At 38.7% G+C, this 27,745-nt stretch overlaps 1 protein-coding gene across 1 annotated transcript; it reads left to right on the plus strand.

The window, feature by feature from the left end:
- Positions 1-1,331: 1,331 nt before the first annotated feature.
- LOC140949128 (uncharacterized) lies at positions 1,332-22,635 on the plus strand. The gene is made up of 11 exons (XM_073398363.1): positions 1,332-1,554; positions 13,914-14,095; positions 15,601-15,682; positions 15,771-16,016; positions 16,902-16,965; positions 18,747-18,909; positions 19,707-19,905; positions 20,578-20,644; positions 21,063-21,112; positions 21,392-21,655; positions 22,465-22,635. Exons 1-11 carry the CDS (start codon positions 1,332-1,334, stop codon positions 22,536-22,538), a joined length of 1,614 nt encoding a protein of 537 aa, XP_073254464.1. The 3' UTR covers positions 22,539-22,635.
- The last annotated feature ends 5,110 nt before the right edge of the window (positions 22,636-27,745 follow it).

Genomic DNA, 27,745 nt, shown 5'->3' on the forward strand with positions numbered 1-27,745 from the left:
TTAACAATTATTCCTCTCGCCCTCATGGCCTCTGAATCAATAGCCCATTCGGCCTTCGGCCTCATGGGCTATTGAATCAGAGCCCATTCGGGCTCGAGGAATAATTTTTAAATATCAAGCCGATTTTTTGAAAATCAACCTAAAGAAATTTGCAGTCATTCGAATGAAACGTCGTCAAAAGGCAGGTTTTTTTTGGACACTAACGAAGGAAAATGAAAGGAGAAAAAGAAAGAGCGAGGAGGAAGAAAGGAGGAGAGGAGAAAAAATGCAATGGTTGCACACTTAGTTTTATAATGACTACTTTGGAGATAGTCAGCTAGTTTTGGGCGAAAAAAAAAACTGTTGGACGCAACATTTCGAGGTAACCCTCTCAAATATCCGACTAAATATACGTATGTAATTATCTTAGTTAACCAGATTAAGAGACATTCAGTTGATACGCTGAAATAAATCCATTAATATTAATTATTATTATTATTATTATTATTATTATTATTACTATTATTGTTATATTATTATTATTACTATTATTGTTATATTATTATTATTATTATGGCAGTACAAACGACTGGATGCCCAGAGTAAAAAATAAAAGCTTTGGCTGGGCGGCAAACCGTAACCAGCCGCAGCATCGACTGAAATTTATGATAACAATTATACAAAAAAAATAAATAAATAAAAACCTGGGTAAAAATGATTTGATAAGAGTGACATAAAAATTGAATAAATAAATAAATAAATAAATAAATAAAAACCTAAAAGCTTTATGGACGTCTTAATTACGAAATGAAAATGTTCGTAAGTTGAAACCCATCGTTCATATACCTGTCCATTTAATTATGGGAACGTCTAAGGTATGGAAATAAAATTTCGATAATGTACAAGATTAAGTATTCTGTTAAAATAGGTGTCCAAAATTCCTGTAGATATCTAAGCGCTCAGCTGGAACATTCTAGCAATTTGTAATGAACTAGACAGGGTTAACGCCTTTTGCATTTGGCGCATAATTGATTCACACTTGTCCCCCTACAAGCTCTTTAATATTTTTCTCGACCTCTTTCGAACAGCCCCCAAGGACATCCTTGATGATGTTATACTGATTGACCTTGTACTTATTATTATTATTATTATTATAATTGGGAAATCCGGAAGTGAAATCCGGAAGTTTCGCTGACAAGGGATAAGGAACCAGTATAAACTGGAATCCGGAATCCACAGCTTGGACTCTAGACTCCAACACGTCTTGCGAGATCCTGAAAGGGGTGCCTTTGGATTTACTCAAATTTGATCTCATGGAATATCTATTTGTTAAACACTTTTTCAGTTTGTTCATGGTTAAAACTGGCGTAGCATTTTCTGGTGGAGGGATAAGGTCAGCGGCCTTCTGTTCTGGAGTCTTACGAAGACTGCTGCAGAAGGATGTAAAGATCGACTACCTCAGTTGTGTGTCGGGAGGTGGTTATACAGGCACGGCCTATCTGGACTGGAAATACAGGAACGGCAAAAAGGACGACAACGAGTGGCACGAGGAATTCTTTAACCACATGAGGCAAAGTGCCGGGTTCATATGCCACTATAATAAACCGCTGTTCCCGGCAATTCTAGATTTTTTAGCAATAACCTTGGTTATACTATTTGTGTCCTTTCTTGTACCGGCATTAAATTGGTTGGCATTTTCATAAATCGGTTGGCCTTTGCTGTAGATTGGCTATTTGGGGACACCCTTAGAAAGGAAACTCCTTACTGTGACGAAGATGTGCGAAAAAAATCCAAACCTAACCTTACAACAGTGCAAAGAAGAGCGCGAGTCATCTGGGACAGATCACGAGCTGCTCGCTCTGTTTTTGACGCCCCTGGGTATTGCATGTACATCTTTTATTCTCAGGGGAATTTTCTCAAAATGGAAACATCTTTTCAGTCTCTCTTCTCATTTTTCTGCTGGGTTTTTGAGTTGGTGTTTTTCCCTTGGTTCATGAAAGAATTTTTTCATCGAGCTCCGACTTGGATAAAGTTTCTTGTATTCATCCCTTTATTCTTTCTTTGGATTTCATTTCCTCCCATCCGTTCTACCACTACCATCATGAGCTTCATGTATCTGACCTCTTTTGTGATTTACTGGAGAGTTTATAACGAGAGTGTCTTTGATTGGTTTTGAGTACAAAGTAGTCACTTTCGATATTCTCCTGGGTGTGGCAGCTATACTGCATTGGATCCTTAGCTTTTTCATCGTTCAGCAACGCCTTGTTCACACCGCCGGGGGCATGATATTTAAGGTAAGCTGAAAACTGAAAGTCTTACAAACCTTGATCACTGTTTTCATTTTTGCTCTCTTTACCGGGGGTTATGAGCTGAAGATAGCGTTTCGGAGCCTCCAAATTGAAAATGTTTTAGGGGAGGATACCCCCGACCCCCCTACAAGGCTCATGCCTTTGGCACTCGCGATAATGTCCCCCCGTTAGCAAATCGTTGTCTTACGTTCACCTCCTCCATAAAACGTGAAATTAAGACGTTTCACATTGTACTACGTGCAACGACGGCAACCTTTCAACCTGTGTGATGCGAGGGTTTTAAGTTGTTGCTTAATAGGGAGCTTGAGCGAAGATAAAGACTTTTTGAGCGACGCACGTCAACCGCAACTTGGAGTGGACCTCCTTTGGAATTCCTGGGAAGCGGTTTTACAATTTTAAGGCAAATCGTCTACATAAGAGTAAAGACAGTTAGTAATACAAATTTGGTAGCGCAAGACATATAAAAGGGAAAAGTTAAATTCCGGTTGACGTGTAGCCTGCGTAGCATAGCAGTTTTGTCGGGAGCACTACTGAGCGGCGAAGCCGCAAAAACACACGCGAAAGGGCGCTAGAAAAAATGAAAACGGTGGTTTCTCGTTACTCCCGCCCCAATCTCCTCGCGATTTCTCTGCCCTCGCCCGCCTGACCATCCGCCTATATTACTTAGCGCACCCAACCGAAACCGCCATTTCCCAGGCTAGTTGACGTGCGTCGCTCAAAAACGTCTTTGCCTAATCTCTTTTATTTTATCAAGCATTCCTTGTCTCGCACTCGGGTCCAGCCTAGTCCTTGCAGACGTCTTTAAGGTCTTTTTGGTTTTAGATCACGTGATGCAAAAATCATAGTCCGCGATGAATTTTATGAGGTCTCGTAACGCCGCCAAAATTAGAAGCATCACTGCTGATCGAGTCACTATGAATGGACTGATTAAAACCAAAACAATGACGCCCAATGTAATATCCTTGATGTCGAAATGTGTTTTGACTGTGTATTGCTATCTAATAACTAAAATGTTGCTCTTGAAATCGCTAAGAGCCTTCTTGTCTTCATTTATAGACTGTTAGGAGACGCCGGCGATGAACTGTTTTTGTTCATGAAAATAATGCCTTAAGTATCGCCTCAGGCCTCAGTCAGATAAACCAAACTTAAGGAGCGAAGAGGGGATATTGATTAGTTAGGGTGAAAATAAACCCAGCCAGGAAAATCAGTGAGGTATTGAAATGAATAAAAGATCGACGGATGACATTCATGCGTGGAGCTGATAGATCAAGGCTGAAAGAAGAGTTTTTAAATAAAAACACCATGGGCGCAAAGCTGTTTTAATGAGCATAGGCCTTCCATTGTGGTAATGATTCTGTCTGCAATTCGAAATCCGATTTTGAGGCCTTTGTTGTCGGAAGAGTCAAGTAGCAGCAAGTAAGGCCTGTTTCAAACGTCGTGCTACTGCCGTGCTAAGCTGGCTCGACTGTAGCTCGACTGCAGCACGACACGACTTGGTTTCAGACGTCGAATTTAATTCAGTCGAATAGAACGGCTGTTGCCGAAATCAAAACACACAAAAAAGAAACGGCTTTGCAAACTTTTAAATATATTCTAATGTATTTATAATTTATGAATTGAGTTCGGCACGGCGGTAGCACGACGTTTGAAACCAAGTCGAGCTACTGCCGTGTAGTAGGGCAAGGTTTGCCGTGCTACACGGCAGTAGCACGACTTGGTTTCAAACGTCGCGCTACTGCCGTGCTAAAGTCCAATTTTAATTCGATCGATTTAGTTCGGCACGGCAGTAGCATGGGCCTAATCGATGGTTAAATTAAGTTTACAAATCGATGGAAATGTTGCCTGCTGGTGTTAAAATCTTTTGTTCACGGAGGTAACGTCGAGTTCTAAAGGAGCATTATGCTGTGTTTCATATGTGACGCTTTCAATGAATAAAGTTTCGTCCCAGGTAAGCTATAATTAGAGCGAGAGCGAATTAATTTTATTTTATTTTATTTTTTTTTATAAAATACATTAGGTACATTTAATTTTAACTAATATTTAACGCTACAGCAAACATCCGACGGAACATCAGAGAAGAAACTTCTCCGCTATGATATTGCATCGTTACTTTTAATAACGTTATGTTTCATCGAAAACAGTATAAACGCCGTGTTATCATATCGATGTTACAGATAAGGTAATTTTAGAATATAAAATACGAGAACAGTAACCCAAACGCAAAAAGTAAACATAACAATTTCCTAACCAAAAAAAGCCTTTTGTGGCAAGTTGATTAGTTGGCGAAAATTGGCTATTTAGTCATAGTTTAGCCAAAATTCTGATTGGAACTTCAAGAAAATCAACTTGACTAGAGTAACACCGTTTGTTGATGATTGTTTCCATGATCTGAAAGAAATTTTCATTAGAGGGCAATAGTTTTCGGCCACCTGTGTTTATTTTTCGTATCTTAAGCTTGCCACCTAATTGATTTTACTATGCATGTACGAAAAGCTGTTTATAGAAATATGAAATATTGGGAATTGGATCATCTTCAACGTTGGATAATTTTCATATCTTACCGGTCAGCTCATTGGCTGATAGCAGTTAGGTCTACTAATAAAGGAAGTTTCAGTTATAAGTATCACTAGGTTCAATTTACAGTTCGGCGGGAGTAACATGGCGCTTGGTCAAAACACGGGGAGGCAGACAATCGCAACTTTTTTGCTCCTGGCAAACGGTCAGTATTCTGCTGTGTTATATTACATACAATTTAACATAAGCTACCTATTAAATGTTTTAAAATACATTTACTGAGCTATTTCAAACGTCCATGTCCTAGATGGAAAATTAAACAATCGCGTTTGGTCATTTCGTCAGAACAGAATGAAATAAAACTGATCTTTACAAGCAGCACCTCGAGCTCTCGTTTACTAAAAACTTGAAACTTGTACATGTTTTTTTTTTTTTTTCACTCTGAAGAATGACATTCTAGATCAAGTTCACTTTCGGGCTTGAATAGTTATACGAGCCTTACTAAATCGATCACCTTTACTGCTGTTAATTTTAAGACTTAGTGTTGGATTCTTGGCCCGATTTCATTATTTCTATTTTTTAAGTTGTTTTTTTTCTTGTCAGTTTTTTTAATGGTTGCTATATCACTAGACATCCAACAAATTAAAGCAGCTTGTAAAGTGACAGCGCTTTTGGCGTGTTAATCAGCCGTATCTGTGACAATGTTAGCTCTTTGGTTATTGGGTCGGTAGATTATGAAATACGGTATGACATTTTCATCTTTCTGGATGTTGCGTTGTATCGTTATAAAAGTGCGACGGATTCTTGATTACATGATCGGACGCGTATGAAGCTTTAAAATCGATCCTTGACGCAAAAGGAAATTAAAGCAAACATCGTGGTATTGCAAAAGTACATTTACTGAAAACGGTGCAACACTTACTGTGAACATGGTGGAAAAGAATTGAACTTATCATTCTAAAGTGACTGCGGATTATTGCACCTGCCCGCCGACGCATATCTTTTGTATTTGATGTGTGAATTTACCAGTTTGGTAAACGGAACTTATTAACCCAATATAACACCTTCGCCCAGACTCCCTGAAAATACCTCGATAAATCCGCTCAAATTTCAGCTGAGTAAAAGAAATATGGACTGAAATTTTAAAGCTTAGTCAAGGAAGAAGCGAAATGTGAAGAGGCGAAAGGAAACTTACTCTGAACAGTTAACAGTGCTAAGACGACTCAGGCCCATTCCCTGTGCTTTGTTTTACCTGTAAAGGATAAAAGCACATTTTATTCAGAAACAAAATGACCTAAATTGTTGAGTTGAATTTAGAAAATTTCCTTTTTTAACAAAGAATTTATTCCGGAATGGTTTGGCCAAAGTATGTTTGGTGTCCAAAGAATTTGTTCCTTCGTTGCCCTGATAGAGGAAACCACCATCTAGTCATTCGAATGCCTGAACTTGACTATTGAGTATGTAAAATACAGTCGTTGAATACCCCAACAATTATTTGACTTTTCCAGTCTGCAAATGACGTTTTGAAGGCAGGGAAAAACGGGAGACCGGCCTGAGAAAAACCTCTCGGCCAAATGGACAAGAAACAGCTAGCTAGAACACACTCAAGCCTCTTGTGGCATCGACACGAGACTTGAACTTTAACTGGCAACAATGAAGGAAGACGACTGTATCATCTTTGCTCACCAAATCTGTCTTTTCCCTTTTTACCCACTTCTACAGACCGTGAGTCGTTTTAACTGACCTTTGTCAGATGGACACCACCGTTTCGGGGTGTTGAGCTCGGCCCTCTTCACAACCTAATCAATCTCATTCAATAACTGCTTAGTATTTTACTCTACATAACTTTTATAGATTACCTCTTTAAAGTTGCTTGTGTCAGGAGACGCTTGGCGCCAATCGCAAAAGTGTTTGACTACTGAAGGCCCGGTTCAGATGCCGAACTTTTCACATCCTCGGAGACCCAGGGGCAGTCAGTCAGTTTTCAAGCACAGGCGGAAGAGCCCCTGGGTACCGACTCTCACCGGACCATTTCCAAACGGTCAAGTGAATACTGGCTCCTGATTGGGCACAAAAAATGCTTTGTATTATTGTGCCCAATCGGGGAACAGCATCTCCTGAGTTCTTTTCGTCAGTTCGTACACGACGCGACAGCTATTGACTCGATCACGGCTTGTCTGGCTTATGCACCAAACAAATGCACGCAGTCAGGAAACTTTCAGTTTGATATAAACACTTTATTTCAAAATACTGGTTGGTTGTCTTTACACTAGGCTGTTAAGTAAGACTTAAGAGCCGCTAAGTTTTACTTTAACCAAAAATTCGTGTGTGAAGGCCTAATTAAAATCTCAAGTAACTTTGATTTGCATCTCATTAAAGTCGGAAAGTTGAAACGGTTCAAGAAAGTTTCAAGCGACTTGAAAACCATCCTTATGACCTACTTAGCTGACTTGCGGTTTTGCGGTTTCTTGAGCTTTGAGAAAGGCGAGACATGTCAATCAATCTTAATTTTGTTGCGTGGGAAAATAACCTGAAGTAAAAAAGAATCGGTTGTGTGTGAAGCTTTATTTTACTTGAAGTAATTAAAACTTACTTGTCTTGAAATATTTCTTAGCTTATTTAGGCTCTAGTGTAAAGACTACCACTGTCTACCCGAAAACTAAAGACGCTTTTCCAAAAATACAAGCTTGAGCTTACAACAGGTATTCACACTTGCATCGATCATGCCTTGGTAAATCTTAAGGAGTTTAAGATTCCACGACAGCTGACAGCCACGAAAACGTCGCATGAAAAGTGAATTCACATTTTTCAAGTCTCTATCGTGATTATCCGAACTCGCTTACTTTGTCAAATGCAAGCGAACTCTTCTGGAGCTGATTTTCTATCAACCATATCCAAGTTCATAAAGAGAAAGAAAATTTTGTCATTGTTTGTTTACCTCCTTCACAAAACCTGAAATTAGGCATCTTCACGTGGTAGTCGTGCAGTGACGGCAAAGAAATCTGCAAAATGCGTGATGCACGTGCAAAGTTGTTGTTTTGCCTTGTCAAGCTATTGCTTTTTTATTATCTCGTCGCCGCCGCATCTTAAACTTCCTATTATCTGATTATTTACGATACATTGTGATCCGTCAGAAACAGAATTTTCTCAGTGCAAAATGAATTGTTCCTGCTGATAGCATCCGAAACGTTTTTCGACTCATCGGTAGGTCCTTCGTTTCTGGTTAGGAAAGTAGAAAATGGAAGTTTCCCTTGTACGCACAAGCTTGGTGAACGAACCGGGCAACTGTGGCTACATAATACCCATCGTGTACGAACTCACGAAAAGAACTCACGAGAAACTGTTCGCCGATTGGGCACAATAATACAAAGCATTTTTTGTGCCCAATCAGGAGCCAGCATTCACTTGACCGTTTGGAAATGGTCCGGTGAGAGTCGGTACCCAGGGGCTCTTCCGCCTGTGCTTGAAAACTGACTGACTGCCCCTGGGTCTCCGAGGATGAACTTTTCATGAACCAAAGCTAATTCATAAATTATTATAACGTATTTGGTAAGCAGTTTGAACGAACAGATGATTTTTCGCCTTTTGAACTTAGTTCAGCTGAAATTAAGATCGGCGTCTGAATCAATTCAGGCGGTCTAAATCATTTGGGTCGGCCTTAATTCAAATTAGGTTCGGCTAATGAAAAGTTCGGCGTCTGAACCGGGCCTAATTAAAAGAGAGTTGACTGGATTTTTTTTTTTTATTTCAGTGGCGTTATTAGGAGCTCAACGCGCTCTCACCGGAACAACAGACTTTCACGTACGGCGCGGCGAAGAGTTTACAGTCACCGGTCAGTATTATCGTATCAGGCAAGATTTAAAGGTGCTGTGTCACGAAATGTATGACCATTTTAACAGTAGGAACTGCCAGAATATATAAGAAGGTATAAATAGAACGATTTTCGTATGACCTTGGAAAGAAAACGCGCGAACAAAACAGAAACAACAAACGAACGGAAATAGATCGATTTCATTGGTTTATCGAATGGATTCAAACACGCGTGGCTTTGGTTAGCGTGGTTAAGCGAACGCTCGGGTGAAAATGCCCGAGAACTTTCTAGAAATCAATCGATACTTTGCTTTGACATTATACTGCTACACGCTGCAACACGATTGGCCAATCGAACAGTGCCTTCCCCATATTAGGGTTTTCTTTGGCGAGAAAACGCAGCGGCCGTGTTTTGATCTTTCCATCCACTGGCTCAAATAACGAAGACTTACCGAAACCATAAAAGGTCATACGAAAATCGCTCAAATACTTAACAGCAAATAAACAGATGGCAGGGATGGACAAACTTGAAGAAGTTTAAAGGGATTGCAATTGCAGGTTTTTGCAAACTCACGTAACAGTTAGGCCCCGGCCGTTTACACCGGTGTGGACAAATTTTTGAACGGACAAAGACTTGCACGGATCCGTCTTCCGTTTACACGGTTCTCGCGGAACCGTGCAAGTTTTTGAGCGGCAAAAAGTACTGCAATCTGTACCAAAAGTTCTGTGTAAACTGGTTGCACCGTTAAAATTCGTGAGTTCAAAAATTTGTCAAAAAAATCGTCATCGATTTCTATCGGAAAATCATCGATATTAATCGAAGTCATACTTTTTTTTATTTATCGATTCCTGTCGATCGATATCGGAAATCGTTATTCATCGATGATTGAAATCGATTACTATTGATTAATATCGATTATCAGCTTATCGATTAACTACGTCTGTTATAGTGTCTGTTTAAGGTGCGACTTATAGGTGCATCTCATAATTGCACGCCAATGTCATATGGAACATTACTTCAGTCTCTTAGGCCGGCGGTTCAGACGCCCGAACTTTTCGTGAACCGAACCTAAGTACAGTGAGTTACATGAAAGTTCGGCGTCTAAATCTAGTGGGAACGCCTGTTTCAATTTGGAACGGCTCAGCCGTTCTTCCCGCCTAGCCCGGCCGGGAATTTCGAATTTGGATCGAGTTTGGAACGGCCTTGCTTCAGACGCCGACCTTTTCCGGCTACGCAAAATATATATTTACTGAAAATTAATAAAGAGCTTTAGTGTTTTCAGTACCTATGTAGTCGTGCTGACTCTGTCAGGGCCATCGAAAAAGTCTTATTACAGGAGAAAACTCCTAAAAACTATTCTTGGAAGGGAAAAAATGAAATTCTTGCAGCCAGAATAAAATCTTGTTACACTGCCGGCCCTTTTCTACGTCTTTTGGATATTCCTGGGACTGAGCCTTGACGTTTTTCGAAAATTTTTCTCAGCTGGGATTGATGCCTAGTATAAGCCCACTTGAAGTGAAAACAAGAAAAGAAAATAAAGAAGAAATGGAGAAAGGGGACTAAAGAAAGCCAAAGATCTTAAGATCAAATCCAAAAAAACGCAAAATCCAAAAACCTTGTACCAGAATAATTTCAAGCTTATTGCATTCCTCTAAGTTTTTGACTCTTTTCAACCGCTATAAATGTAAAAACTTGTATAGAATAACTCCGAAGAAAAGGTTCTTATTGAAGCTGAGGAAAAAAATATCCAAAAAGCTCAAATTTCACGAAATGAGATCTTTCGCATGACAATTTTACCTGTGTTTTCTCAATTCCTCTTAAGTTTGTGATTTATTTTCTCGGGCTCCCGTCATAGTAAGAAATTGTCTTTGGTGTTGGATAACTAATTCCATCTATACATAATAGCCCTTGAAAAGTGTAAAAAAGAATGCGATATTGATTAAAATATTTTGGTACAATTTTTAGTCCACAGAAAATTAAAATGTCCTTGTAGATAATTTCCGTCCTAACAGTAAAGCTTGCAATTACGCCGTCCAAAAACGTTTACCCTCTGCGCATACCCTTCTTATTTGATCTCTCACCGAGGTGTCTCGTGTCATCGATTGGCCTGACCGAGCGAAAGAAAGCAACGAAAAAGATAACAAGTTCTTATAAATAATTCTCGCGGAGCGAGTTTATAATTTTGTCGCGCGCGCTTTAACTAGCTAAAATTTCTTCATTCTCGATATTTTTTACCAACTAGTTGGATTTTACTAAAACAATTATTCCTCTCGCCCTCATGGCCTGATGGCCGATAGAAAGATTTATGACCAAAGCGAAATCGTACTTAAAGCTAGACTTTTAATCCCTTTTTGCCGTCAAAAAGCCCGCGCTTTTCGCTACTAGTGGGCTCAACACCAGCATCATTCATTTTGTACAGTAGAACTTCGACAACTCGAACTCGGATAACTCGAATTTCCCGCTAACTCGAACTGTTTTTCATTTCTCTTAGAGTTCGAGTTGCCGCGGCTCTAATGTATTGCCAGCTAGTGCCCCATTAACAGAACATGCGTGGCTGAAAATTCGCTAAGCATTTTTCGGGTAATGTGGAGATGAGATGTAGAGATGTATAGATGAGATGTATTATGGAGGACAGAAGTGGAAGATAGTCGTTATGGAGATCACTGAATATATTGCATGGCAAGTATTTGAAGGAGAAGAAAAGCAGGGGGAATGAAGACGCGCGTTAACGGAATACCATTTATAAACTCAAGCGCTTGTAACGTAGATTTGGGAGATAAAGTGAGAAGGAGAATTGGAAACACAACGCTCTGTGTGAAAGTATTTAGAAAAGCTGGGAGAGCCTGGTAAAAAAGATTCAACATTTTCATAGTGATGAGTTAAGCAAAGACTTCAGTTTTGAGCGGCGCACGTCAAACGAAAGTGAACTTTTTGCATCCTTCGCTTGGGCAGTATGCTGCCCACATTTTCGGGAAAAGCGTTCTACATTAGAACTCTGGTAACTCGAACTGTGAAGGAAAACGAAAAACAGTTCGAGTTAGAGGGGAATCAGTGAGTCATCGAGGTAAATTTCAGGGAAATTTTGATCAAGGGATCAAAGGAAATTTGTTTCGATTTAGCGGAGAATTCAAGTTATCCTAGTTCGAATTATCGAGGTTCTACTGTAGAGGATTAATTAAAGGCACTTAGAAATAGAAATTTGGGCTTCATGACATATTTAAAAAGAAAAACGTCTCACTTCCTATTGACGCGTGCGTCGCTCAAAAACGCCTTTGCTTGAGCTCCGAGGAGACAATGTTGCGCCAAAGTTTAAAAAAAAACTGTACGAGGTCACCATGTCACAACGCTAATGCCAGTGGTTAGAAAGGATGTCAAGAACTTTGCATTGCGGGCTCTAAAGAAATGATGAGGCAGGGACATTAAAAGAATGTCTATTTGAGTTGGTCGTTTTTAGATATAACGAGTAAAAAATAGAAATAGTAAGTCTTGTTTTAAGCTCACCACCGACCTCAACTAACCAACAATGGTCAGAATGGTTTCCGCAAACACAATAACAATTTGCATAGTTACTGTTCCTCTAAAACAAAGGGTGTTATGATTCGCGTTCGATGTTTTGTTTTTTATGAATTTTAAAAACAAACTCGGAAAAAAGCATAAACACACCATGAATCAATTTTGGTTTGGCGAAAACCAATGCGTCAGTTTGCATTGTTAGCTCGTTGTTGAATTTCGTCGTTTACACGTCGTCATTCTCTTCTCCAGCTTCAAATCAGTGGTTAAATGAAACAGTCTTTGTGTGCACCAAAAGAAAAAAAACAACAACAACTATCAATATTAGTACAGTTTTGGTCGTTCTGTGAAAGCGCTAACGTTACAGTAAACTATAAATGAACGCCGGTCCGCTAAGGGGACATGTACAGTGGTTGATTTTTCCTTCTTGTATTATGATTTGATGTACACAGTTTCACGGTTATATCTGATTAGTTCTTTATAATAATTAACGCAGTTTACTAGCCTCGCCAAAACAACGAAGAATTCGATGTAATATAAGCGTCGCCGTTTCATGAATCTGGGAATGTCTGCATCGATAATCAGAATGCCGTTTCTTTCAACGTACTTTAAGTTCTTAAAAAAAAGTTTAAATCAAACGAGCAGGCCAGCAAAAGTTTAATTCGAAGGTTCTTCCCTTTGCCATTCCAAATCACAACAACGAACAAACCAGTTACAGATAGAGGATCAGTATTGTCCAATCAGTTTTATCAGTTATAGTGACGTCAGTATTTTCTGATTAGCTGACATTTCCTCTATTGTTCTGTTCCCTATATATTTGCGATACCACCCGGATGGTTTGGGCGGATCAGTAAAACCAGCGCACAAAAAACTTCTCTTGCCAACACCTCAGGATAGCAAAATACAATCCCACCCTCAGTCTCAATCTCAAGCACCACCCGACATAGTTATGCATATTCACTGAGGCGCTTTTAAATCATTGTACATCTTTGTGGACAACCGCGACTCTATCGTTTGGTATCCGCAATTGCCTAGCAACAAGCCATGAACAAATCCACCATTCAACATGACGTCATCGTGCATTTCGGGTTTCCGACTTTTTATTCATCCTCTGTTTATTGTACGTTGGCGAATCGCAAAGTATTTCTGAGGCAAATAACAGCGGGCTGCAAACACAACAGTGCCCAGTTGGACAAGTGACTGGAAATCCTTGCCGTGGAAGGTTTAACAGCTTATAGAAAGCCCTAGAGTGAATACTAGAGTGAATAAACTCGGAAATAATGCGAAATGGTTTTGAAATACTCGTTTGAGCTTTTTTTCCTCAAATGTATTTTTGAATTCATGATAAATACAGCTTAATAAGGTTCAAACAATTTGAATAGCAGAGAAAAATACTTCAACACTATTAATTTTGACATGTACTCGGCGCAGTGGTCGCATGACCCAGTGGTAGTACGGTGGCCCATAGAGGACACTGTACCTACATTTTTATATCGCGCGCTAATTTTTAGTTTTTTTCTTTTGAATTTAGTTCTGCTGGAATTAAGATCTGCGTCTGGATCAAGCCGGTCTAAAAAATTTCGGTCGGCCTTAATTTGAATGAGAGTTCGGCTGATGAAAATTTTGGCGTCAGTGAACCGGGCCTTATTTAAGACGCTTCTTAAGTAAGACGTGTGTTATTTTGTCCACTATATAATGGCCCTTAATTTAGCTGTGCTTTTATCAGTAACTTGCTATATTATTGCACATGCTATAAACTAAAGGATATATATTTTTTTACCTTTTTCCAGGATTTTACAAACACTGTGCTAATTCCATTTATTGCCCAAGTTGTATACGGCAGGTGTACTTGAACCTGTTCGGGAGAAGTTTGTGTTTGGCAAGTGTATCACCATCAGAGTTCGACTGTACACCGCATCACTTTAGCAGTATATTCACTGCTCCTGATACAGCAGGCACCTATAACATCAAGGTAATCAGTCAAGAGAAAATGAAGGGATCGGCCGGTAGTATTCATACTAATGCACACACATCAAGTATTCAAAAATTTATCTAGCCGAATTTTTGAAAAAGTTACCGCCAAATAATAGACCTACTCTACCAAGCAGCTTTTTGGGCCACAACAAAGGCAGTATAAAAGCTAAAAGTGAAACCATTGCCTTTTTCTGCTCTTTTCCTTTCTTCCTCCTCGTTCTTTCTTTTTCTCCTTTCCTTTTCCTTGCTAATATGCATGAGCTTATCAGGCGCTAAAGGCTACCTTTTGGCCCTTTTTTATTTTTAACGATCACTCATACATCATCATCATAATCAACATTGTTATATTCGTCATCATCACCATATCATCACAATTTCGTCGATATTCTTTCAACATTATCAAGCATCATCACTACCATTCTGATCTTCCCCTTGTATCTTTCTTTTTTCTCTTTTCTAATGCCCGTCTGCAACAAATAGTTATTCTACAGGTGATGTTACACGAGACGATTCGCAACGACGATTTTTAGCGCAACACAGCGTTGCAACATTGTTGCGACATTGTTTTGAATAGTTACAACATTGTTCCAACATTGCAACGCCGTGTTGCGCTAAAAATAGTCGATACGAATCTTCCCGTGCAACATCACCTTAACGTGATAACGATTTCAAAAAAGAACCCATCGCGTTTGACACGAAAAGTTCAGGAACAAATATCCTCATGTTTTTCAACCAAGATAACGTTTAGTGGCCAGAGTTAAGAAAGAGATGACTTCACCGGTGTACTGATAGTAAAGCTGAGCGCAAAACTGATTTTTATAATTATTATACATTGTACTCGTTATCTCTCTTCCGATTAGCTAGAGCGTACAGTTGATCTCGGAAATCAGCGTAACCTACAGATTAGTAAGTTACCCTATTTCCTCGAATAATAGCCGTCCCTCGATTAATCGCCTTCCTCGAATAATCACCCATCCTCACCCCTTTCGCCATCTTCTCCTTTTATTACCTCCCTGTCAAGTTGAAATGGAGTCTGATCCAGCAAATTTGATCATTGGCGATTCAAGTTCTGACGCCTAAGATAATGACACTGAAAATTAATCAAGGGACCAAATTTGGAAGCCCATGTTCAGTTTATTTGATGTGATCATTTTTTGTTTAATGAGATGATAAAACAAAATATTTAGGGCACGACTTCCAGTGAGCAGAATTTAAAATAATCGCCTCCCTCGAAATAATCGCCCCCTGCCAGTATTATTCGAGGAAAGAAGATCCATAAGGTTTTTGTGCAATCCGAAAGAACGAAGAGCGCTCGGACTCCCCTGGTAACAATTCAGTTATCTCGACCTCGATTATTCCAGATATCAACCGAATCCAATAAATTTTTACAATCAAACGCTAATTCAGCGATATCCGACAAATCTTCCAAGCTTTTTATTGCACTCCATCCCATAACAATCAAGTGATTTTTATTGTGTGCGTGCATTTATTCTTTCTGATTAGATGGAGGAGAAACTTGCTTATAAATGTGAAACAAGTCGCACTTCAAGCAAGGGATCAGTTGTTGGGACAGTTTTTATCGAAGGTTAGATCCAAACGATTTAACTATTAATGTGATTTCTTTTCAAGTTATCTTCACAGTTTTGTTCAGTTGCTTATTGTTTTTATCTCAGAGCCTCCTTCCATAGCGAACAAGACCGCCCCTCCAACTGTTTTCACTGGAGATTCTTTCATTCTTAATTGCTCGGCAAACGGCTATCCTACACCTGTAGTCCGATGGTTTAAAGACGGAAGTTTGATTTACCAAAATACCAGCCTAGCGTTCCCCTCTCTAAATCAGTCAGATACAGGCCTTTACATGTGTAACGCGTCCAATATTGCCGGAAGCGATACGTATGAGGTGCAACTTGTTGTGAGAGGTAGGGAATCAGTCGCCAAAGTACGTTCACGTCTCAATAGTTTATTATTTTAAGATCTTATTCCTCTCCCAAAAACACAACCATAACTGTAAAACTACCACTACCACACTGTCACTAACACCAACACTAAGTAACATTAACACACTGACTTATTAAAACTATTACTATCACCAAGACTAACAATACAGCGACAATATCATAAACTTGTAGTAACGCCTCCAATAACACTGGCTGATAACAACATTAACACCAACACTAACAAACCTGAAATTAACAACGCTAACAAACATTACCACTAACACTGCTCTACCACTAACTCGATACCACCAGCACTGGCGTAAACATTACCACTATAGCACTAACACTGACATAATCACTAACACTAATAGTAACACTAACAATACCGCTACTTTACCACTTTCCTCACCACCAATACTCTACAACTGTAGCATGGAGTACTAGGCACGAATTATGTCGTTCGACTTCATATGAAGTAACTTTATTTAAAAACTCCTACCTAGCATTAACATGACGAAACATGAGAGGGCCTCGAAGGAAGGTTTATCATAAGAAGTAATTCAAATGAAAAACAGACTGGTTGATACATCCCTATAATAATCTGCGAACTCAATGCTTGTTGAAAAGAAGTCTTTATAGTAGCGAAAGCGGACATAAACAAAGAGGCAAAATACAAATAAACTATAAAACCAGCTGTCAGACAACACGTTTATCCGTGTAGACAATGATTAAGTTGGGCCCAGTCATTCGCAAGCTTTGCGGCCCACAGCTCCCCTACATAAATGATGTCACCATTTCTGAAAGATGGATATCATGCATATAACCGATATTATAAACAGCTGGTTTTTTCTTTTCTTTTCCATTCAGAGCGAAGACCTATTCTTCAACAAAGAGTCTTAATCCTAAATGCTTCTGGCAATTTGCTTGCAAAGTAAGTGATACAAATGACAGAATATCCCTTCCCCGGAGTAGTTTTAAGACGCGAAGGGGAATTAACTATAATATAGCTCTGGACATTCATAAAAAAAAAGTAGTGAATGAAAAAGGCACCCCATCTGTGTTTATTTATTTTTCCGCTACTTTAAGTCTTAAAAGTATTTATAACACAGGGGCACCCGTTGGGAAAATTTTGAGAAAAAGAATTAAAAAACAACAACAAAGCATAAATAAAGCTTTCTGATGCCATTTTGGGGGATTGCCGGTAAACGTATATCTGTTCCTCACTCCCAGCAAGACTGATGGAAAAGTTCCCAGCCAGCAAGGTGCACCTACAACCTGGAACCTGACTTACTGGGACGTTTCCCAGCAGACGTATGGCCAGACATTACTGGTCAGTTTGGGTGTGGTCATATGGTCATAGAGCAAAATTCACCCCTTCAGTGGAGGGGGGGCAGGGGGGGGGAGGGGAGAGAGGTTGCTGAAAAATAACACGTAACAGCTATTAAAGACATCTAATCCTCTCAGACACCCTGAATTGTCAATTTCCCAGCAACACTTTCCTTCCAAGGACAAATTATTTTTTCCCACATTTCCCAGCCAGCAAAATTTTGCCTGTAGAACAGTACAGTACTAGTGCTAGAAGTAGAAGTCGTAATATTCCCATCATAGGAGTTGAAAATTCCTCATTTATCCAAAACCTCTTAAAAGAAAAATACAACGACACTACAGCGACAACTAGTAAGGAGTGACCTGCATCTATATACTATAACCGTAACAAAATAACCGTAATTAGAGCGATTTTCGTATGACCTTGAAATGAAATCGTGCGAACAAAACAGAAACAACAAACGAAGGGAAATAGAGCGATTTGATTGGTTTGTCGAACGGATACAAACGCGCGTCGCTTTTGGTTGGTTAAGCGAAAGCTCGGCTGAAAAAACTTCATGCCCGAAGAACTTTCTAGAAATCGCTTTGACGTCATACTGCGACACGATTGGCTAATCGAACAATGCCTTCTCCGTATTAGGGTTCTCTTTGGCGGGAAAACGAAGAGTCCATGTTTTGATCTTTTCATCGATTGGCTAATAAAACAAATAACGAACACTTACCGAAACCATTTTTCAAGGTCATACGAAAATCGCTCTAAATTCCTGTGACACGGCGAAAACGCAGAGAGGGAGAGACTTTGGGCGTTGGTGGGCGTTGGCTAAACTGGGATAATAATTTCAAATAGGGTTATTTATTTCACTAAGGTTAGTTATGGAAATCTCAAGTTAGTTGACAGTGAAGTCCGCAAACCTTAATTGTTACGGTATTTTCATTCGTGCAGATTGATACCTAGTGTAGCAAATACGAGCCATTGATGACACGAACTTTTTTGTCGTTTTTAAATCTTATTAAAATATGTATAACTGTATCCGAAAAATAAACTTGTCAAAAAACTTGCAGAACTTTTTTTCTGTTTCTTTTAAAACACGCAAATTTTCAAGGCTCCAAAACTGTCCTACCCAGTCGCGCGGCCAAATTAACAAGTTTGACTAGAATGAGTAAAAGCATGTAGAATAATTAAATACGAAGGATTTTCGATGTCGAAAACTTCCCAACATTGCAGTAAGGCTTCTAAAATCAACACTGCAGAAAGTGCCAACTGCCTATGTTGCAGTGTATTTTTTACTGTGTTTGTGTTATATTTATTTTATTTTGTTTTTCTTTGCTTTGTTTTGTTTTGTTTTTTTGTTTTTTTTTTCACAATCGACACTTTTTTCTTTTCAGTGATTCTGTGACATTTACAATCTTTCTCACCCATGACGCCTTATCAAGTGACCATGCGTGGAATGTAGTATTGGTTTGGATCTTACCTCATTACGCGCGCTTCCTCAGTCACGTACCAAAGAAAAACATCACCAATCCCTACCCTGGAGAGTATAGAATTAAGGTAGGATATATAATGGACGACTTTCTTGTTTTTTATACAGGATCTAAAAACTTTGCTCCATAAAATTCACTAAAATGATCTTGAATTGATATTAAGCTTAACTTCTGAGACTAAGTGGATGAGAAAATTGTTTGGCTTGGAATAGTACTGAAAAATATTGCTATTTCCTGCCTTCCTTTTCCCGACATATTTTTTTCCACGAAAAGAAAGTTTTTGACTTTCATTTCTTCTCTCACAGCCCATTTATTTTTTATTTTCCACGAAAGTAAAATTTTTACAGCCGACATTTAGATGTCTTTTTTTTTTCTCGTTTTTGAGAAATAAATGAAAACTAAAATAAAATCTTTACATATAAAGCTTCTTTTCGATATGGATTTAAACCTGTTGTTAAAACGAAAGAAAGAAAGAAAGAAAACATTGGACCTAGGGGTACACCGTTTTACAACAACAACAAAAATAACTTAATTTACATTTCTCTTAGACTTCGTTGAAAATATATTTCTGCTTTTTTTTTGCTTTTGTTTGGAAAACAGATTTTTAAAAGTAACAAAAACTGTAAGTATAAGTTAAAGAAGGAAATGCCCAGAGCCTAATTTTTACAGAACCGCAAGGTTTTCGGATTATTCTCTATTTTTTTATGTAGCTAGACTCACAAACAAAAACATGCATGTCAGTAGAATAAAACAAATAAATAAGAAACCATATGCCAAGGCAAAGCAAAAGAGGGGGAAGAGAGAGAAAGAAAGAGATGCAAGTGCACAGCACAGCTAAAGCAGTAGCTTACCTTTTTTGTCCAGGTTGGTAAGATTGAGCTGACATTCTCAAGGGAAATCAACATTACTGTTCAAATTGACCCGGAAAGTAAGTTATCAACGGGAGGTCACTTTCTTTCCATACCGACCTACATCATGTACGAAAAGCGCATGTCAGGAGATGCAAATGAAATGTTTGTAGGCTCAATTGAGGCCGTGACAGTCAATTTCACAGTAAAGGAAAGTAAGTATATCTACCAAGTTGGCGTTATTTGTGTTTTATTTTCGGATTAATTTAGGTTTCTGGGAAACTGCCCACCTACCCCTCCCCTAAATCAACATTTTGCTCTAAACAAGAATTAAGTGTTAATGTTGGTTCAGGGGAGGGGTAGGTGGGCAGTTTCCCAGACACCTAAATTGATCCTTATTTTAACCTCATTTGCGTGCTTTTGTAAACAAAAGAGTGCCAATTCACAGGCTCAAAGGTGTTGAACGTTTTCACTCACGTGGCCAGCAGATACACAAAATTTATCTTGGAACAGAAGAGTACATGTAAGGTTTAACTCTCACAGGACTGGTTTGGGACACCAATATGGCCTCCGTTTCATTGTTTTACGACACTAATAATTAGGGAGCTTTAGTAAAGGCGTTTTTGAGCGACGCACGCCAACCGGAAGTGAGGTCTTTTTCATTTTGTATTTCTAAATGTCTTTACTATTAAAGAGACGATTTGTCCAAAAATTTGGGCAAAACCACCGTCCAAAAATGAGAAAAAGACCACTTCCGGTTGACGTACGTCCCTCAAAAACGTCTTTGCTTAAGCTCAATAATATGGCGGACGTGACGCCATGTGATAACGCTCCATAATTGGCAATAAGGAGCATTAACAATCAGGTTAATTTTCATCGTTCGTCAGGTACCCCCAGAGGATTCTTGATGCACCCACTGTCCAATGAAGTGTACCTTTGTAAAGAGAAAAAGAGGTAAAGTACTCGCTAGGTATTGTTCAGTGGTTTGATTAAACCAGTCAGTTTTCATATCTTTGTGTATTGAATATAACCAGCGTTTTCCTTAAGAAAAAAAATTGACAAAAATGGTCATTTGGTTAAAATTACTGGCGTTTGGCGGAAACCCTTTTCCAAGGCTCAGCGAAGTAGAGCTGAAGGTCTAATGACAGACCGTTTAGAACAAAAATGCGAGGTCTGCAAGATGAAACAATCAGTTTAGTATGATAACTTTAATCTTCAACAAGGATCTTTGAAGTAGGTTAATGAGTATATTAAGTATCCCTAAAAAGAATATGTTGAGTAGTTCTTCTGATCCACGTTGAATTAGCTTCATTTTATTTTGTTTATCTATTAATCTTTTCAATAACGTTTTCTTTTTACTACCAATTTCTAGTGATTTAGATCCCTCATGCTATGTTTCGACGGACGGTGTTAAGTGGACCGGTAAGTGCTTTTAAATCATTACTTAATCTTTCACTGCGCTTGATAAACCCCGGACGAAATAAAAATGAATTAAATTATGTCGTTTCTTCGGTGGCTACGAATATCACCTGACCTTAAATTTAACATGAGAGCAATTGGCGAATTCGAATTTATTTTATCAGAAGTTTAATTATCACGTAAGCGTTTTGCCCTGCGCCGGGAGTACTATGATGACCACGATTGAAATGACCCACTGATCTCTGCTTCAAGATTTACTACCAATTTCGTTTTTATCTTTAGGAATTGACCGGCGAGTTAAGATAATCCTTGGGATGATTGTACGTGGCTTAGAGAAAATGATTTTCGCCAAAACGTCCGATAACCAATGTCACATGTTCAGTGTGAATGGCCATATTTGGAGTTGTATTGTTTCCGAAGAATGGGAAAAGGAATCATCTTCAGAGGATTTTGCGCATGTTGTCTATGTTCCCCCACATCTGAAATCCGAGACTCCACAGGATGGTTTCATTTTCACTAAAAAAGATGGAACAGTTTCTTATGGAGGTATTAAACACTCACGTATGTTTAAAACGCTGGCTTAATGGGTACTGTTGAGTTAGCAAAATAGTCCGAAACAGGAGCCGATTACTCCGAAATAGATGTGAATTTAAATTGTTAAAAGTATTAAAATCTCTTCGATTCTTATGCTTTTTCTTTCCGTTCTTCGCTCAACATAAACATGAATAGCTTTTTCCAAAATTATTTCTCGCTGTTTTATTGATATAAAGGGCATTGTACCCCCCCCCCCCCCCCCCCATTAAACCTGACGTTTGTTTGAGACCATTCTATCTTGTTGAGACAGAAGTTCTTACATCGACAGGATCGTAAATCATTTTTTTAACTAGCTGATTTTTTAATGAAACGCTTGTTGCATTTGCCACTAAACTAAATTTCAGGGATATTCAATATACTTAGGGTGTGGGGGAGAAGTAATTTGTCACAAAAAATTTCAAAAGTCCTTTCTTAACTAATTTTGGACTCCCCCGGTCAAAAACTCCTGGATCTGCCCCTGTAAATTGGCACAGGGGAAGCCCCATGACTGAAGGAACACAAAGCAGCCCTCACAAATTGGGGTAGATTTTGCTCGATGAAACGTTTCACTGTTTTAAAACTTGAAAACAATGATAAAAACAATTAACAAGCAAATGTGAAGGCCATGTGCGTATGCTGCAAATAGTCTCCCCAAGAAACCTTTTTTCTTAACCCTGCTTTTCGTTTATAATTTGTATTAATATTTAGCCCTTTCTTGATGAACTGTGATTCCAGCTAGCTGTCTGTGCACTTGCCTGAAATTAACAATATTGTGGTTTCAGGATCAGCAAAGGGATTACACAGAAAAGAAAACAACGGGCACTGGCGTCTTGTTGCATTATGGGATTGTCCATAAATAAACTCTGCGGGCGCGCTAACCGAAGGTGGATCACGCCCAGTTGGTGGCACATGCAAGCACCTGCATGCCAAAGTCAAAGAAGGATATCTCTTTCAAACTATTATTTCACCAAGCGGCGGTCTGTAGAGCTCTCCAGCCAAAGCACCAATTAGCAGCAGGGTCTTTACATGACTGGGATCGAAAGTGCTGCCTTTGCTGTGATATCCACTAAAGATTAAAGGACCTACGTCATGCACGAGGATACTATCTGCTGTTGAAAGTGAATTTGGTGTTTAAGTCATTTAACTTCATGACTTTTCCTATACACTGAAAAAATGTTCCTGTAGCGGTTATGAAGAAAATATCAAACAACTTCATCAGCTAGCACTAACCAGTAATAATTTTTTAGCAGGCATAACAATATCATTTGAAAAAAGTTCATTCCATGCCTATCATATTCGTAGCAAGAGAAAACAAGAAACAGTTTCAATACCACGTTTTAGCTTTATAAAAGGATAGCATATAGTGTAAGATAGCCCCTATATTATAATCTATTCTTCACGTGACTCGGATGATCACGTAGAAATGAGCACATAAAAGATGCTCTGAGGCCCTATCCACACTAATGCGTTTTCGTTGTCAAAGAAACTCGCGCATCGATCAATTCGCGTCCACACTACTGTTTTGATGTGTTTTCGACTGTCCACACAAAAACGTTAGAAAACGATAGAATTGCACGTTGTGACGCAAGTTGAACTCTACAAGCACACGCGCCTGCGATATTTTCGGTTTCGTTTTCATTTTCATGCGTTTTTGTCCGTCCACTCTAATACGATATGAATGCGTTTTCGATGAAAACGTGTGGACGGAAGGCCTAAGTTCATCGAAATTTATGCCTGATTACGAGGGGTCTCTCAATGTCGACATATATTTACGCGTTGCGTGGACCTCTGTGTTCAACAGTTTTTAGACATATAAGGGTTACGTAGCGTCTGGGAGATGATACTAGGGAGTTTAAGATATCACGTCGACGACGGCCACGAAAACGTTACTTGAAAAGAGAATTTGTTTTCATTCAATCCCTAAAGAGATTACTCCAACTCATTTACTTTGTCAGATGCAAGCGAACTCTTTTTGAGCCGAATTCCTTACTAAGAACCATATTCAACGTCAGAAAAAGAAAGAAAATTTAGCAGTCGCTTGTTTACATCCTCCATAAAATGTGAAATTAGGCATTTTCCCGTCGTAGACGTGCAGTGACGGTTGTTTTGCTTATTCAACCGATAGCTTTTTTTTACTTTTCGTTGTCGTCGCTGTCGTGGCATCTTCAGCGGGCCCTAATGATCTCGGCTTTGTGTCCGAGATACCGTATTTCTTCGAATAATAGCCGTCCCTCGATAAATCGCCCCCTCTCACCCCTCTCGTCATCATATCTTTCTTTTATCCCGTCCCTGTCAAGTTGTAGTGGAGTCTCATCCAGAAAACTGATCAATAACGATTCAAGCTCTGACGCCGATCATTTTAAAAAGCTCATGTTCAGTTTGATGTAATCATTTTTTATTTAATGGGATAGTAAAACAAAATTTTTAGGGCACGACTTCCAGTGAGCAATATTTGAATAAATCGCCTCCCTCGAATATTAATCGCCTTACCTCGAATAAAAGTCCTGCCCCTGGCTATTATTCGAGGAAATACGGTATCTACAAGAGCTTCTAAAGACGTCAAATCTAATCTTGAAGGACATGTAAAACGCCAAGATACTATTGTGATATTTAACTACATAAATTCATAAATAAAGGATTAAAAAATTCATAAATTTATATGTCGTCATTTAATGTGGGCTACGCCTTCGGGCTGAACTTGTCGTCTGAACTTGGGCTGAACTTGTCTTCGTTCTAGCGTCATTTGATAGATAGGAAATGTGCCGTTCCCAGTGCAACAATGTCGTCATTTGAATTTCCTGGAGTGTGATGTTTCCTGAGTTGCAGTGATGAACTTCTTTGAACCTTTCTTAATCACTCCTAGCACATGCACTTAACTGACCACTGGAATTATTTCTGTCATTTGAAAGATATAAAAGTCAAAGTTTCTTTAAAGAATTAAGCTATTATTATTTATGCCAAATCTAGTATGCAGAAACAATTGCTTCCTTCATAAACAGTCCTAACTTTAAAGAAATCTGTAGACGAAATACTTTAGGTAAAAAAATTAGGACGGTACTATTGTTTTAGACTTTTCATTGCCCACTATTTTTTCGTAAGATCGTTGGGATCGAGCACCCTACCTCCTCTTAAGCTTTCCCAAGGCTGACTGGGGAGCACGTAATATGAACACAAGCAGGATGAATTCTGTCGGTCCGGATGGTATCTTCTTGCGTTACCTGCTGTATTTCCACATCATAAGCATCCCATTTAAATGCAGTGATACAGCTTTAAGAGTTGCCGAAGCTATGATAGGCGCGAAAGTTAAATTTTTTCGTGTTTGGCCATGTTTGCTTTGTTTCTCGAATTGGGCACCAGAACCCGTCCCCAGGATCTTTGGCCTTAATTTTCTCATCTCGGAAACCGGGCTGAAATTTCTCGTATGAACACATGGGGAAATTCGACCCGGTAACCGGGCCAAGGATTTAGAGGTAAAGCGAGATCTCGGAAACCGGGCCAGCCGGTCAACCCGGCTCATGCGAAGCTCAGTTTGCAACGTTAACCTGGAGGTGATGGGATTAAATCGCGTTGAAATCCTGAGGGTTTTTTTCTTTAATCCTCAAATCTCAAGGGCAGAGCATATGACTGATTGGCAATATCTCTCTTTAGGATGCATAGAACAAAATGAGTTTTTCCCCAAAAGTAAATCTTGACGTCTTCGTGTCGTGCCTTAAGGATTAATTATTCAAAAAGGAAGGATATTGGCGAGTTGATGGCGAATGTACTTTGTTTGGATAAATAAATTGGTGTTCTGATCGAGGGTAAACATATCTTCTTTTCTACGTTTGGAATGAATGTACACGAAGTTTACAATAAAAGATTTAAATAATTAAAGATAAAATTTAGGCGTTTAAAATGCTGTTTTCCCTCATAATTTTTTATTGAAGTGCAATGAGCTTGCAATGGACAGTCATTCGAAACGTGAAGTGTTAGAAATATTTTCATAAATAAGAAAATATGAATGAGAAACATGTTATTACTTGATTTCCTTTTTTAAACACGCCACAAATATGTCAATTATTGAAGATTTTAATAAAAATATAGAGACGAGACATATCACGCGACTTCTTGACACAATATTATGATGATGATGACGACGAGTTTTTTAGGTGTGCCAAATTTTTATTCAGCTCCATAATCTGTGCTGATGTTATAGCGAATAAATCATTTTCCACAGCTAAACCCGTTTGACCCAACCCTTAATAACCGCGATGATTATGATTTCGTAATAGACCTTGTCACGGTTTTCGACGCCATCTTGACGAGTAGGCGAACGTGTCAGAAACTACAGCTTGTATAAGAATCTAATGTCGCATAATTTTCGTAAAACGGCTGTTCTGGAAAAAAATATGAATTGTAAACTAAAGCTGCACAGCAAAAGATTTTGCTGACAAAATTTGGGGGCCGTTACTGAGCTTAAATTTCTCCTGAAGCTTGCTTTAGATTTTCCATATATTTGTCCGCATTTTGTCCCGGGAAATTTTTACAGACAGGTGTATAGAAAATTTAAAAAAAAAAGGTTCTAGGTCTGCTAGCGCATATAACACCCTCAAATTGTTTCAGTAGAATCCTTAAGAGTGAAGCTTTAGTTTGTAATTCGTATATTTTTTTTTTAAATAGCCGTTTTACGGAAATTTTTGGACATTAGATTCCCATACTATTACTCTAATTTCTCACGCGTTTGCCTACTCGTCAAGATGGCGTCGAAAACCGTGACAAGGTCTATTCAATTTCATTTTAGCTATCGTTTCTCATACAAAATTAATTGTATGTACATCGCCTAAATAATCAAATACACCCTTTTTTGTCATCTGATGGAAAAAATTAAATGCTAGGTCAATTTTTAATCATGTAAGAGCTTTTTCGCAAGTGCAAATAAAGCTATGGAGCGAAACATTTCCCTTCACCCTAACCTCAATAAACCCTTTAAGTAAAACATTGATTTCAATTCATACTTTTAATTGTGAAGTGATATATAGACATTGCTTTCCTTGTTCAATAAAACTTATAGACCGGTCGTTATTTATGGGAAAGGGGGAGGGAGAATTAATGCATTGCAAGTTTTGAAAGGACCCCCCTTCCCTAGTCCTGGCAAGGAAACTTGCTCACGGGCTAGAAAAACACAAGTGACCCCCTCTTTTAAGCAATAATTTAATTCTGACACCTCCCCCATAATTTTGAGGTGTCTGTAATGTAGTTGCCTTTTTTTTTTTTTCAATACTTGGGTGCATTAAGTCGACTAGCAATACACTGCCAGATACATTCGGCGATAATAATTACCATGTTCTAAGCGGTGCCCTCGCTCCTGATTTTACTGTTAATGTAAAACTGATTCTGAAACTTTATTTCTTTAGTATTTAAGTCTGTTTTGGTAGAACATAACTAAAAAGATATATGATTAAAATTTTCGTGATATTTAGACGAATTCCTCAGGCTATCAGACTGACACAAACATTTGGCGGTGATATTTTTTCAGCTGGCTGGGTTATTGTAACTCTTACCTATTTGGATCCTTGATAGGATTCCACTTTTTGAGACGTTTTTTGAATTTCCCTAGGCCATAAAAACACAAATAATTTATTGAATCTAGCATAACCTGAAAAAACTGACCGCCGCAACACGTTTTCGTTAATTACAAAAACAGAAATAGCCACACTGCTAATCACTCTAAAGTACCCTCCTCCCCCCAACCTTCCATCGTTTTTTTATCCCCTCTCCATAAAAACTGACCGGTCACTCACAACTCTATTTACTATAGCTCAAATTATGGATAGCTTTTTGTACAAGTCGAGTAAGTTTTAGAGGCCGGATGTATTATGACGTTTACTAATTTATTTATCGAGACGACAACTGACTAAATATACCGTTAATTACAAATAGCTGTTAACAGAAAAGTTTCAATCGGACGCTGATTGCAATGCAAAATGTGGTATAACTACAGCAGGTGTTGCTTGCTTTTTTTTAAATCGAATCAAACAAAGAGGGGTTTTCATTTCAAATGATATCAACACCCGGGATAGGCCA

The sequence above is a fragment of the Porites lutea genome, chromosome 9 (assembly GCF_958299795.1).
Source record: "Porites lutea chromosome 9, jaPorLute2.1, whole genome shotgun sequence".
Taxonomy (NCBI): domain Eukaryota; kingdom Metazoa; phylum Cnidaria; class Anthozoa; order Scleractinia; family Poritidae; genus Porites; species Porites lutea.